The 15344-nt window shown below is 40.8% G+C and overlaps 1 protein-coding gene across 2 annotated transcripts in view; it reads right to left on the reverse strand.

Annotated features, from left to right (window-relative positions):
- Window positions 1–15344, reverse strand: part of SULF1 (sulfatase 1) — a 157711-nt gene that overhangs the window by 46540 nt on the left and 95827 nt on the right. For both annotated transcript variants that reach the window (XM_073679419.1, XM_073679420.1), the window contains exons 6-7: window positions 11472–11641; window positions 337–487 (exon numbers count right to left, since the gene is read on the reverse strand). In XM_073679419.1, the coding sequence (XP_073535520.1) occupies window positions 337–487; window positions 11472–11641 (321 nt within the window). The remainder of the gene's footprint in view (window positions 1–336; window positions 488–11471; window positions 11642–15344) is intronic.

Below are 15344 nucleotides of genomic sequence, written 5' to 3' on the forward strand. Positions count from 1 at the left end.
AAGTTCTGTGTCAAATATGACCCCAAGAAAGTGAACGTGCTGCTTGGAAGTTATGGTTGAACCACCCAAGGAAATTGCAATATTGGGCATAGGTAGGTTAGTAGAGGGAGGCAACACTAGAAACAAAGTATTATTTAGAAAACCAGTGATGAAAAAAATGAAGAGAAAACAAAACCAGAACCCAACAGCTGCAAAATCTTGAGTTATTTTAAGAACCATAGGATAGAGCAATAGTCTTTAATCAGCCCTGGCATTAGAAGACGATTATAGGTGGCATATAACTAACATATACAAAACTTTATTCAGTGCAAATAAAGGAGAAAAAGGGTAAAATACCTTCTCCATTGAATCATCCACAGACAGAAGTGTCTGCAATCTCTTCCTGTGAAGCACATTTGTAAACTCCATATGGATTGGTAGCATGGCCCCTGTATACTGCATGATCCAATGTTTGTCCATATTTGGTGCGTAGTTGTAGCTTGGAGTTCTGAGGAGTAAGATATATGTACAATCATAAAAACTTCTATAGACTCAAAAATGTTGATCTCTTAAGAACTCCTTTTGTTCAAGAGTTTCCATGAAAAATTAAGTTAATCACTTGAAGTTTAGCGGCTGAGAATCCCATTGATCAGCTGCAATATGTGGGAGACAGGGGTGGACATATCATTGGTGCAACCTGTGCGGCTGCACAGGGGCCCAAGAGGTAAGGGGGCCCATTTCTACCTCCAACGCAGGTGCAATTTTGCATTTTTAGGAGCTCTTGGTCTGCAAGGGGCCCATGTATTGTTCTTGCACAGGGGCCATTTTCTGTCTGTGTCCGCCAGTAGTGGGGGCTGTATGTAGGAGCATGTTTTTAATTCTCTGACAGTGCTACCACAGGGGATTTAAAACTTTGGAAGATGCTCATTGAAATCAATGGGTCAGCCATGTAATATAGGGATGTGTAAGTCCCTCTAAAGCAGGGGTCAACAAGCTGCTTCACTCCAGCTGCTGTGAAACCATAACTTCCAGCATATTCTAACAGCCTGGGGTGACGCAGGTTGCCGATCCATGCTCTAGAGATATACTTTCTAGCTTTGACCAAGGAACTTCCCTAATAAGATTTTTGAAAATGGCAAACAAACCCTTTAAAGGCCCACTTCAGATGTCTAAGTTTTCATGCGCGCAGCAAATTGTCCAAATCACATCAGTGTTTTCAATCAAATTTTCATCAGTGTTTCAGTCTTCACCATCAGAGTTTTTTTATCAGCAATTTTTACATATGAAAAAATAAATGTCAAAGCTTCTATCCATTACAATCTTAAATCTGAAAGTTTTTATCCTATTAATTATATTGCAATCATTATATTATATAGCACTATGCAGTAAAGTTACAATTGCTCATTTCGCTTTTCTACCCAGGTAATTCTTCTTTTTCCTCTGCTCTTTGTAGAAACAGGAAGTCTCTTTTCCCTGCAAAAGTCATTCCCCTCTTCAACTCCTGACCCAGCTGCTCCCCCTTCTCCCCTTGCCAGTCATTTTTGCAGTGACTCATGACTCATACAGGGAAAATGGAACTCCTGTTTCTACATAGAGCTTAGAAGGATTCAGGTAGTCAGTTTTTAATCACGTGATGTCATAGACCTAATGGAAAAGAGATGAATTAACTGGGTAGAAAGGCAAAATGAGCAATTGTAAGTACACAGTGCTATATAATTTGATGACTGCAATATATTAAGGGAATAAAAACTTAGCTGGCAGTGCTTCTTTAATCATGGACAGCGCAATGATGCCGTGATTTTCACATATCCATAAACTTGTATGGGTAATTTTGAATTGTGAAGCCGCAAAAAAATAAAAAAAAATCATGGAGACATGTTTATTTTGATCAGACTTATGCTCTGCAAAAAGACGCAGACAAATGAACACCATCATAGACTTTAACGGGTACAAGTTCTATTGGCGAAAATCACGGATAGAAAACATACATGATTCGTAGATGTCTGAATGAGGCCCAAGTTTCAGCTCAATTTTACAGTTTCATAATCTTGGTCCAACTGTGTTAAGGGATTCAAGATAGTTGTATGTGTTATCTAGAAATAAATCTGACATTGATGTCATATACAATACCAAATTATTTATAAATATATATTATATATATATATATTTTATAAACACACACACACACACACACACACACACACACAGTATAAATTGACAAACATTTTGATAACTTTACTCTTTATTTTTTTGATTCTGTGCTAACATTCTCTTTTTTAGAAAAGAAAGAAATAAATACAAATGAAAATGAAGTGAGGGAAGGAAATTGGAAATAAACTGGTTACAGACAGCTCCGGTTTAACAATCTGGAGGGAACATCTTTTGGATCCTTGAAGCAGTTACACCCCAGCTGGATTATTTCAAGTATATTATCACTTGGACAAATGTTCTTGGAAAATATTTTTATTTCTTTCCGGCTTTTTTTTTTTTTAAGCCAATTACATTTGAGTTGTTTTTATTTTATCTGACAAGAGTACATTGGAATAAGTAAATAACCAGTAAACAATTAAAAAAAAAAAAGTTAAAACAAAAAGTAGAAAATATTTTAAAATAATTCAGGTTTTTTGTTTTCAAAGAATGTCTGTGACGGCTTCAACATTTTATTACTTGGGCCCTAGAGGCAGAGTTTTATGAAGGCGATTGACGTTGCGGAACCAGCACTACATAACTCTCATAAGAAGTAAATACCAGCAAATGAATAGCCCTTGAAATCGAGCAATGCTAACAATTTTCGCTGTCATCATGCTTGAGATAAGCACAACAGTATGAGAGTAAACCTTGTGTTATTACTGGAGTATACTGCTAGACCAGAGGAACGTTGTAAAGGATAATTACAAGAAAAGCAGACAAATCCACCGGCAAATATACAGTAAAAAAGGCAATAGTTTTCAACTTATAATAGCACAAACTGGAATTCTTTAAAGGGTATTTATAATATTAATACAAATTATATTGCTAAAGCAGGGATGTCAAACTTAAACACACAGAGGGCCAAAATTAAAAATAACCACTCTGCAGGCAAAATTTGGCCAACGGGCCGAAGTTTGACATGTATGGGTTAAAGGATACAGACACCGTTGTGGCATTTTGTTATTAAAATTTATATATTTTGAGCTATAATTGTTTACAATTTACAATTACTAAAAATCCATCGATAACCTCCTTCTGACCGAGTGTCTGTATATTGGGCCTTTTTCTGAGCTCCTGTCACCTGAGTTTCGGCCACATCAAAGTTCAACTCAACTTTGAAGTGGTGTATGGGGGTCAAAGAGTTACAACCCACCCCCTGTCATAATGAGCTCACTGATGGATTCTCAGTTAACAAATTTTGCAGCAGTAGGCAATGTGTAGGGATTTAAAGAGCCTGCGGTGCAAAATTTTTTACAGATCTCAGTGCAAAAATTTTGTATGCATTTAGGTAAAAATTAAAAATGTTCCTACAGGGTTCCATATCCTTTAAGGGCACCCAAGAACAATTATGAAGAAGCTCTGCTCGCCCTAATTTAAAATATCCTATCATTTTGTGTTTGGTTTACAGGTTCCAAGCAAACCTATGTGCAAACGTCCTTTAAATGAAAATAAAAATGTAAAAGAAAGTCATAAGCTACTTACCGGTAATGGGATTTTTCGGAGACCATGACAGCACCACAAGAGAGGGGATCCGCCCACCAAGGACAGGAAACCTACAGGTTTAAAGGGGCGGCCCTCTCTTCTCGCCTCAGTTTGGATTACAGAGCATTGAGAGGACCACCAGGTTATTAGACATAGCAAAACATGATAAACCAACATTTCTATAAATCACCAACTTAAGAGTGAAAATTAATAAACAAGGAGTGCTCCCACCAATGTGAAGGGAGGGAATATAAGGGTGCTGTCATGGTCTCCGAAAAATCCCGTTACCGGTAAGTAACTTATGACTTTATCATTCGACCATGACAGCACCACGAGAGAATTACAGAGATGAAGAAGTTTAGGGAGGGACAACAGCTTGTAGCACCCTTCTCCCGAAAGCAAGATCAGATGAAACACCCGAATCCAGTCTATAGTGCCTATATAAAGGTAGATGGAGAAGACCAGGTAGCAGCCTTACATATGTCTTCTATCGAGACACCCATCTTCTCCGCCCAGGAGGTAGTCACTGCCCAGGTGGAGTGAGCCTTCAATTCTTGTGGTATTTCCTCACCACTGGATGTATAAGCTAGGGAAATAGCCTCCCTGATCGATCTAGCTATGGTGGACTTTGTGACTTTAGAGCCTTTCCTAACACCTTGGTAGGATATAAATAACGAACTATCTTTTCTAAACTCTTTGGTGACCAAGAGGTACCTAATTACACATCTCCTTACGTCTAGTGTATGAAACTCTTCTTTCCGGTTACCCGGATTAGGGCAGAAGGAGGGTAGGACTACTTCTTGGAGTCTGTGAAAACGGGTAGCTACTTTAGGGAGATAGGCGGGATTAGGTTTAAGAATTATTTTATCATCCAGGATCTGAGTGAAGGGCAAGGCTGAAGACAGGGCATGAATATCACCAACTCTCCTAGCAGATGTTAAAGCTATCAGAAGTGCTGTTTTAAGGGAGAGGGATTTAAGAGTGGCTAACTATTGGCTCAAAGGGTGGACCAGTTAAGGCTTTAAGAACCAAATTTAGATCCCAGGGTACCAATTTGCTTTTGACAATGGGCCTGGACCTAAAGGCGGCTTTAATGAAACGAGAAATCCAATAATTACTCACCAGATCACAGCTATATAAAGGCGCCTAAGGCGGACACCTGAACCTTCAGGGAGCTAGTGGCTATCCCTAACTTAAGACCTTTTTGCAGAAATTCTAGAATTTCACTTATTGGAGCCTCCTCACCGACTCTGGAACCGGAAAAAGATAAAAACTTCTTCCAGGTTCTCGCATAAATTCTGGTTGTAATAGGCTTACAGCTACGCATTAAGGTTGTCACTAAGCCTTGGGAGAATCCTTTTTTTCTTAATAGCTCCCCTTCAAGTTCCATACTGTCAAGTGGAGGCCAGACACTTGAGGATGGACTATAGGACCCTGGAAGAGGAGATCCAGAACTTCTGGTGGAACCCAAGGATCTGACACAGACATGCTCCTGAGGCATGAGAACCAGGGCCTCCTGGGCCAAAAGGGTGCGACCAGCAGAACTCTCGCCTTGTCCTCCCTGATCTTCCTGATAACCATAAGAAGAAGGGTTAATGGAGGAAAGGCATAGGCTAGACTGAACCCCCAAGGTATCTGGAGAGCGTCTACTGCCAGGGGATTTTCTTTGGGATCCAGGGAACAGAAGAGCTGAGTTTTCCGATTTAACTTTGTAGCAAAGTCCACTACTGGAGGTCCCCATCTTTGGACAATTTGGGAGACCATGTCCTGATTTAGTTCCCATTCCCCCTGTCTCAGGGTATAGCGGCTTAAGTAGTCTGCCTTGAATTTTCTTTCCCCTATGAAGGGATATGAAGGGCTGTTAGGGAACGAAGATGTCATTCCGAGACCAGAAAGAGATGATCCGCCAATCTCAGAGATCTTGATCGTGTATCCCCTTGGTGGTTCACGTAAGCTACTGTGATTTTATTATCAGAGAAAACTTTTACATCACGATTTTGAAGAAAAACTAGAAAATAATTGACTGCCCTGTCTATCGCTAGCAACTCTTTAGCGAAGGAGGAGAGACTCTTTTCCAAATTAGACCATGACCCCTGGGTTACCATATCTCCCAGATGGGCCCCCCACCCACTGGAACTGGCATCGGTAGTAATTGTTCGGGTTGCTCTAAAAACCCAGGGGACCCCTCTGGATAACTTCACTTCATTATCCCACCACTGTAAGGATTTAACTGACCGGGAAGACAAGGAAAACCTCCCCTCCAAGCGCCCCTTCAACATAACTTCATTATGCAGTACATCCCATTGTAAAACCCTGGAGTGATATTGAGCCCACAGAACCCCGGGAAGGCAAGATGTCCGGGTACCTAACAGGGACATCGCAGCTCTCAGGGACATGACTGGGTTTGACACTGCCCTTCTTACTTGATCCCTGATCTTTAGTTTTTTGGCTTCAGGGAGGTAACGAGTCTGAGAATCTGAATCCAGCATAACTCCTAAGAATTGCTGTACTTTTGTGGCCGTTAACCTAGATTTATTTAAATTGAGGACCCAGCCCAGATTCTTTAAGATGGAGATCACTATTTTTAGATGCTTACTACATTGAAGGGCCGAGTTACCAACTATCAGGAAATCATCCAGATAAGGGATAATTAATATTTCACCTTATTACCCAAGTGAACTTTCTCAAAGATCACTTACCCAGAGCTCAAATAGCCAGTACCGGTTTAGCTGGAGGACCTTTCTCAGCCGGGGGATTGTCCCTAGGGGCTGCAGATTCGTCCGTCTTGTTAGAGTCACGATGGCCGGACCGGGTTAGTCTTCCTGCAGTCCGAGAATTGCTGGTGACTCGAGGGGGTCGTGTCTCCTGGGGCTCCCCAGGCGACCACTGAGATGGAGAAAGCAGCGGCATCTGGATTTGCTGCTGCTGGTCTTCAGAATCCATTAACAATAGAGTTCTGAACTAGCTGGGAAGCCTAGAGCAGTGATATCTGGACGCTTAAATAGGAGGGTCTACTTCCCTTTAATTTCCCCCTCTTTTTTTTTTTTAATTGCCATCTGCTGGTTGGAGGGGAGAATGCAGCACTCACGCGGTGTCTGCATGCATGTGGACCGGGCTTCCTGTCTGGTCACATGACCGCCCTGCATCAGGCCCCGCCCCCAGCCTAGTAAAAGACCGGAAGCATGCGGCGCCTGTCAGAGGAGCTGCTCCTGTAATCGGCGCTTTCTCCCTCCAGCTGCCTGCTCCAGCTAGTGTTTACCTGCTGCTAGGGGTGGCCCTACCCCGGCCAGGGTGCCGCTCCCCCAGTGTCCAACGCGCAGGTCTGGGGCTGCCAACCCCAGACAGGGGCACAGCCCCCCAATGCTGTGCCCACCTCAAGTTGGGGCTGCCGTCCCCATGATCCATCTGGCTGGAGCTGCCACCCCAGACAGGGGTGCAGCTCCCACAGCCCAGGGCACAGGACGGTACTGGAGCTGCTGATCCCAGACAGGGGCGCAGCTCGACAGCACGCTTCTTCCGGACATCTTCACAGGTAAGCCTGTCAGAGGTTCCCTCCATCAAGGACAGGAAACCAAACTGAGGCGAGAAGAGAGGGCCGCCCCTTTTAAGCCTGTAGGTTTCCTGTCCTTGGTGGGCGGATCCCCTCTCTAGTGGTGCTGTCATGGTCGACCGATAAATTGACATATTGGCTTTAATATGATCAATTTCTGAATATAACACCAAGCTACAACTGCTTTAAAGAGGTTGTCTAACATTTTTTCATTGATGATCTTTCCTTTCATCAACGTCTGATGGTCCAGGGTCCGACACCCAGCACCCCCGCCGATCAGCTGTTACCGTTGGTGGCGTTCGCCTGGCAGAAGTACATACTTGCAGAGCTGGCCGTCTTCTTGTAGTGGCCGAGGCTTAGTACTACACATCCGCCTCCTACTGGATAAGCTAATAAGGATAGGCCATCAATATAAAAGTAGTGGACAACCTCTTTAAGCCCTTAGTGACCGGACCAATTTTTTTAAATCTAACCAGTGTCACTTTATGTAGTAATAACTCTGGAACGCTTCAACATATCATTGATTTTGAGATTGTTTTTTTGTGACACATGATACTTTATAATAATGGTAAACTTAGGTTGCTATGTTTTGCGTTTATTTATAAAAATATCAAAAATTTGACAAAAATGTTTTAAAAATTGCAATTTTCAAACTTTGAATGACTATCCCTTTAATCCCGATAGTCATACCACACAAAAACATTAATAAGTAACATTTCTCTTATGTCTGCTTTACATCAGCAACATTTGTAAAGTGTTGTTTTATTTTGTTAGCATTTTAGAAGGTTTAAAAATGCAGCAGTAATTTTTCATTTTTTCAAGGAAATTTACAAAAATTATTTTTATAGGGACCTGTTCAGATTTGAACGACTTTGGAGGTCCTATATGTTGGAAACCACTCAAAAGTGATACCATTTTAAAAACTGCACCCCTCAACGTATTTAAAATTGCTTTCAGGTAGTTCATTAACCCTTCTGGTTCTTTTCAGGAAGTAATGGAAAGTGGCATGATAAGAATGAAAAAGTTTATTTTTACCACCTAAACTTTGATAACTTCTGAACAGGCCGCTATAGCCCACAGTTATTTGGCTATGAACTGTCAAGGCAAACATCAGGACCACACAATCAAGATCTCAGGGTGCCGATGAGGTTAAAGAGGAAGCCCCCACACTCTGTTAACTATTTAGATTCTGTAGTCACTATTGACAGCAGAATCTAAGGGGTTAAACGTCCATGATCCCTGCCAACACTGATCGTAGCTGATGCAGCAAGTTGTCAGCTATAATGTACAGATGACAGTTACAGGATTGTCACCTGTCGGGGAACGCTAGTCTCTTATATCGCAGGTCAGTAAAAAGACGTCTAGTTGTCACTAAGGGGTTAAGACTAGTGATGAGCGAGCATGCTCGCCACTGCTCGGTACTCGCCCGAGCATCTCAGTACTCGAGATGCTTGGAGCAAGCAGAGTCCTTGCGCGATGCTCGGGCAGGAGCTCGGGTCCCCGTCCTGCATGTCTGGCGCTATTTAGAGCACCAATCATGCAGGGATTGTCTGCAACTCACTGTAATGCCACAGCCATGGTGGTTGTGGCATTACAGTGATTGCCCAAATCGATGGGAACAGTGCTCACAGTGAAACACGAAAAGCCGGCAATTCAGCAGCGGCATACACCGGTACCCGACAATTTAGAACAGAAAGAATAGAGCATCACACATAGATTAGATAGATATTATATATGTGACTGACATGTTTCTAAGTACAGTGACAGTGTTGGTTACTGTACTTGTCATTTACTGTTAAAGGATTTATTAAAAAAATAATAGTGGTTTCATGCACCTGTCTCTTTAAAAAAGCAGGGCGGCAATTCATCATCGGTACCCGACAATTTAGAACAGAAAGAATAGAGCATCACACATAGATTAGATAGATAGAAACATGTCAGTCACATATATAATAAGTACAGTGATCGTGTTGGTTACTGTACTTGTCATTTAGTGTTAAAATAAAGGATTTATTAAAAAAAAATTGGCGTGGGGTTCCCCGTAATTTTAGTCTCTAGCGGAGGTTAAGCAGACGACTGGGGCAGATGTTTGAAGCCTGGGAAGGGGTAATACCCACGGAGCTTCCCAGGCTACTAATATCAGCCCCAGCTGAATACCTAGCCTTTACTAGCTATTAAAATGGGGGACCCCAAAAAAAAAATTATGTGGGGTCCCCCCTATTTTAATAGCTAGCAAAGGTAGGCAGACAGCTGGGGGCTGATATTAATAGCCCAGGAAGGGTGCCATGAATATTGGCCCCCTCCCAGGCTAGAAACACCAGCCGTCAGCCGCCCCAGAAATGGCGCATCCATAAGATGCTCCCACGCTGTCAGTGACGTGCATGAGCCTTTGCTAGCTATTAAAATAGGGGGGACCCCACGTCATTTTTTTTTTGGGTCCCCCATTTTAATAGCTAGTAAAGGCTAGGTATTCAGCTGGGGGCTGATATTAGTAGCCTGGGAAGCTCCGTGGGTATTACCCCTTCCCAGGCTTCAAACATCTGCCTCAGCCGTCTGCTTAACCTCCGCTAGAGACTAAAATTACGGGGAACCCCACGCCAATTTTTTTTTAATAAATCCTTTATTTTAACACTAAATGACAAGTACAGTAACCAACACTGTCACTGTACTTATTATATATGTGACTGACATGTTTCTATCTATCTAATCTATGTGTGATGCTCTATTCTTTCTGTTCTAAATTGTCGGGTACCGGTGAAAGCCGCTGCTGAATTGCCGGCCGGCTTTTTTAAAGAGACGGGTGCATGAAAATAGGAGGGCACTAGTGTGTTCCAAGAGCCCTGCTATGTTTTTCATGCACCCTCCTATATACCCTGCCTGCCTGACGTTTAATTGAGCACTGTTCCCATCGATTTGGGCAATTTTTGACCTTCTGCAGACCGCCGGGGGGGACCGCCAGAAAAATGCTCGAGTTTCCCATAGACTTACATTGGGCTCGTTGCTCGGGTCGAGCACCAGAGTATTCCAATGTGCTCGACCCGAGCTTCGAGCACCCGAGCATTTTAGTGCTCGCTCATCACTAGTTAAGACCAAACCAGGAAAGCTGAGATTGGTGTATAAGCAGCAGAAATAATGGAGATATTACACATTTTCTTCTACATCCCAAACTATAATTTGATGACAAAATGTGATGAGATCTTTGGACCAGCCACTGCTGAAGATCTTCTTTAACTCATTTAGAGTGTAGTGTGGAAGGGAACCACAGCCATAGTTGAACCACCCTAAAGGATAACAATGTCTTAACATTGCACCTTGTAGATCAACCATCTAAATAGAAATTTGAGATCCTTTTAGGATCATGAGAATCAACTGATTTAACTTTACAAAGAGAAAACCTTTAAATTTCACCTACTTCATGTAACAGGCCACTCATTCTCGGGCTTACACAATCCAAATAAAATCATTTCTATAATCTAATCTATTCTATATATTTTGAGCAAAAAATAAATAAAATCACAGAAATCTTTTCGGAAAAGTAAAAGACTCAATGTGAAAGAAACAATATTAGAGATGAACAAATCTGCCAAATTTCTAAATTGGCAGATTCGCTCAAAATTGGCCACTGGAAAATTCAATTCACATGGAATTTATCTGATGTGAAATCGAAAGAGCCCAAATTGCCATTAAAAATATAACAATAATATGCTTTTTATTATACTCTGATTGGTTTCTTGACCCTAATGCAAAATAAGTGGATATGCCAGGAAGTGGTGAAAAAAACTAAATTAATTCTCACCTAGCGTCTCCCTGTTCCTGAAGCCACTTCCTCACCGTTTCTCCTCTGGGTTCCAAAGTCCCAACCCACTCCGGCACCGGTCTCCTCTTCAATGTCACTCGAGACCCAACCAGCGCCTGCAGAGAGTGAAGAGGAGCCAGCGGTGGAGTGGAATGGGAGCTCTGAAAGACATAGGATGATCGGCCAGGAGTTGTGATGGCAGGGACAGGTGAGGGGCTAGATGAGTATGAGTTTTATTTTTTTAACCCCTTTGTGAACTATATGAATCCAAAGAAATTTCAGCCAGCTGGCCATTATTTTGCAGGATTTGTGCAAAATTAATTCCCAAAAATTCAGAATTGATAGAATCTGTGATATTTGTGAAATTCTATACAAATTTGATTAGTTACGATTGATTTGCTCATCCTTAAATCAATACATTTGTTACAAGAAATTCATTGTTAGCCTCTTGTTGGACTGCAGAATTAAACTCACATATGCTGGGAAGCGTTTGGGAAGAGCTCTGAAAATTGAGGAGCAGAATCTTCAGGGCCGTGTGGTGCAGCGTGACTGATGACCATCATAATTGGTCGATGTGGGTACATCCTCTTTGTCTGTTTAAAGTAACTGATGCTGTCATTGGTGATGAGATCTGTGAAATAATCCTTAGAAAACAAAAAGGGAAAATAAAATTACTTAGAGGCGAATTTGATCTATTATTACTAAATAAGTGTCATTTTTGGCTCCTGAATTACAGGTCGCTTTTAGAAACCATTAGCAATACTACTATATCCAGTAAAACTAGTAAATATAAGTCATGGAGCTGTCAATTTGTTACATTTTCCACTCTGCCATTTTAACTAATATAGATGTACAGTAACATCTGAGAAAGTTGTCTGACTATCCATGGAAAAATCTGTATGAGCAGCTATATTATGCATTAGCTAGTTTCCCCAGAAAAAAAAAAGCTTTAAAAATTGTTTAACAAGTTGACAGAAAGAAAACAATTTCCACATGATTTTTTGATCTTGGGTGGACGCAAAACATATCACTAAGAATAAAGGATGTGTATCACCCTGATGAGTTTCATATGAACTTCAGGACTACACCTCTCTGCACATGCCAAGCTAAATATCTGATATCCTGAGAGTACAAAGAAAGTTGATAAGGTGGTTATAGTATAGGGGACAAGGCAGGGTCATTTATTCTGCTCTTTTTCTAATTCACATTATGTTTTTGATATACAGATACATTTTCAATACATTTTTCTCACAGCCTGCTGTTCGTGTTTTTTTTTAGCTCTGCTGTGTAGACCAGGACACAACTAGCAGAGTCATGTCATTATCATTAGATGGCTGGTGGAGGTTTTAATGAAAGGTGAAAGCTCTGTTGTACTCATGGAGGTCTAGATAGGACATGATCATAAAATTATAAACAGGTAGTGCTCTATATGAAGCTCATTTGTGGCTTCTTAGTTTCTGTAGAAGCAGTAAATTTCTTAGAAAACGTTATACAACAACATTCTCTGACCATTGACTTCCATTCATTGCAGCTGGTATAAAGCACATCCTCCTGCTGTACTTTCTATGTACAAATAATGCAAGAATAAAGTGTGTCATGTTCCATGACTTGGTAATCATACAATATTTGTTTGTACTGTTGCTGTTATGTTGCTACGCAATAGGTTTGCCTTTCGCAGTTTGTCCTCCCTCTCTCCCTGTTTGCCTCCTTAGCTTTGATGTCAGTAACCCCTCCTTTCATCTTCCTCATTTTTAGTATGTCAGCCATCTTAAAAGGGGTTGTCCGGTCAAAAGTGATAAGTCTGTAGTCACTCTGTGTTGAGCAAGGCCGCTCCCTGACTAGCGACACAGCCGACCAAACTTATCGATTTGGACCGGACAATTGCTTTAAGAAGTTCATATCTTGCATTTCTGGTTCAAAATAGTCCTTTTTGACTACTATAATTGTGCATATCTACAAGAATTCAGCCTCAAAATAAACCTTCTGGAATCTTCATATGAGCCTCTTCAGCCAAGTCAAGCTATCTGATGAAATCTTTTTGTGTGTGTACTCGTACATAGAGACAACCAAGAAACAGTGTCTAAAGCGGCCTACACTCGCAGCCTAGTTATGGAGTCAGAATAAAGTGTGTGCCATTGGTTAGAACATCTAAAACACCCACAAAAATTATATGTCTGACACAGTCAAATTCATAAAATTAAAATGAAAAACCTACAAGTTATTCCCTTTGCTGAATAATTTCTATTCAAGCAAAGATCAAAGGATTATATTGCATTAAATTGATCAGGCACATGGTAGTATGGTAGAAACTTCAAATCTATTTTCTGGTGCAACTATGCACCTACTGAATCAAGATATGATCTATTGAAAAACTCTACTAAAAACATTGACTTGTGTCTTGATTTTAGAATTGCCTTTAGGAAAAGATCTCATGTTTTTTTTATCTTTTATACAATAGCTATTAAAATCAGGTTTAAGGCTTTCAGTAGGTGCAAATAATTGGATTTTAACCATAACATAGGCAAACAGACTTGCAAAAGCATTTCTGGTGTACAAGGTCAGATCATTATTACCGGCATGATCACTAGGTTAGCGCAGCTGCTGTTATTAAAAGAGCCTGATTTCCAAATAAGTATACTTAACCTATAGCCAAGAAATCTCACGGAAATTGTGTGGTTCAGGGAAATTGAGGAAATGGAACAAAAGAGGAGGGGGTTGGGGATGAAGATGAATTTTTAAATTAAACCACCTGCCACCACTACTTGCCTGCAGTCTCATGCAAACTTCATTGGAAAATGACTCCATTACAAGTGGTCAGGTGGCTTGTACTTAGGACTTAGATTTTGTCTCCTTGGCCGTGCTTATGCAGCTGTTCTGTGTTCCTTGCTGTATTGCATAAGTGAACCAGGTGTTGCCACCTACCCCCTCCCACCTTTCTGTCCTTAGTTTACAATATGAAAAGATTAGGCTTGTTATAATGGGATTCCCCCCAAAATATGACATTCTGGGATTAATGAAAAATGATATGTTGCTCATCTACAATTATATTTTTCATCTAGGTAGGGAAATCCAGTAACTATTAAACATAAATTTAAAAAAAACAATCATGATATATTGCTGCATTTTTTAGGCTGACACAATAGAGAACAAAACCTGCTATATTACAATGGATACACAGTCAGACCTCGCAACTTCATTTGATGGTCAAATAACAGGAATGGAAAAGGACCAGTGTTCAGCTTCATGCTCTACCAAGTGTGGATTCAAAAACTGGACATCTCCGAATGTTTGATAGGATATCCAATTAATGAAAAGGAAAATAGTTCCAATAATAATTTAAAGCACAAATAGTGACCACTATATGGACTATGGTCTAGTAATGTGGTATTTTAAAGTGGTGGTATAGTTTGAAAAAAAAAAAAAAAGTTTTCAAATTGTTCAAAAAGAAAGCCAGGGCAGACGGCGCCTCTTGCTTTGAAAGATTCAGCATGTCCATGCATTACATGGTCAGCCCATGGATTTTAATAAGACCTGTGTCATACCTCATTTGCCCTGTGGAGGCACTGCAGGGAAATTGAACATTGGTGGAAAGCTGCCACTAGGTTACCTGGAGAATGAGAATACCTTTTAGATCTACCTATTTTCATGGGACACTAACAGAAAGGGATTGTCCATATAAAGTATATTTTGTACAAGTGCACAATCTGTTCGGAGTTGAATTTGCCTCAAATTTTTCTAGAAAAAAACAATCTGAAGATTTTCTACAATACATGTTTTTTTGTGATTCGCTTTGTGCAAATCCAGCAAAATGGCTATCAGCTATTTTGCGAATTTGTAGAGGGCCAGGGAAGGGGCAAAAAATAAAAACAAATAACACCCATCTTGGTGTTCCCCTCTCCTGGCCTCTACAACACTCCCTCAATCCTATTCTTTATTTCTCCATGCCGTGCAACGTCATCTTCCTCTATCGGCGAGTAGGACTGGGGTGGCGGGATAGTTGAGTGGTAAGGTATGGTTTACATTGTTTTCACCTTTTGATTAATCGAATAACTTTGATGCAAACATAATTTCCTAGTCAAATTCAAGAAAAACTTCTGAATACAAAATTTGGCAGATTTGTTCATTATTAGTATTTAATTGCAAAGTACAGCTGGCCACGGTGTAATAGTTTGGCCAGATCAGGGTGAAAATTCCACCAAGTTGGAGAACTACCGTAACTCTCATAAGCACTGGAAGGCAACACTTTTAGCAAAGTAAGGCCTGAACACCGAAAAAGCTTTTCATCAGCCGTTGATGTCAAAAAGTTTCCAGCCCTAAAGGTTATTTTCAGATTCTGTATCCACTTCC

The sequence above is a fragment of the Phyllobates terribilis genome, unplaced genomic scaffold, assembly GCF_046119375.1.
Source record: "Phyllobates terribilis strain yellow unplaced genomic scaffold, ASM4611937v1 Scaffold_4__5_contigs__length_816908805, whole genome shotgun sequence".
Lineage (NCBI taxonomy): Eukaryota > Metazoa > Chordata > Amphibia > Anura > Dendrobatidae > Phyllobates > Phyllobates terribilis.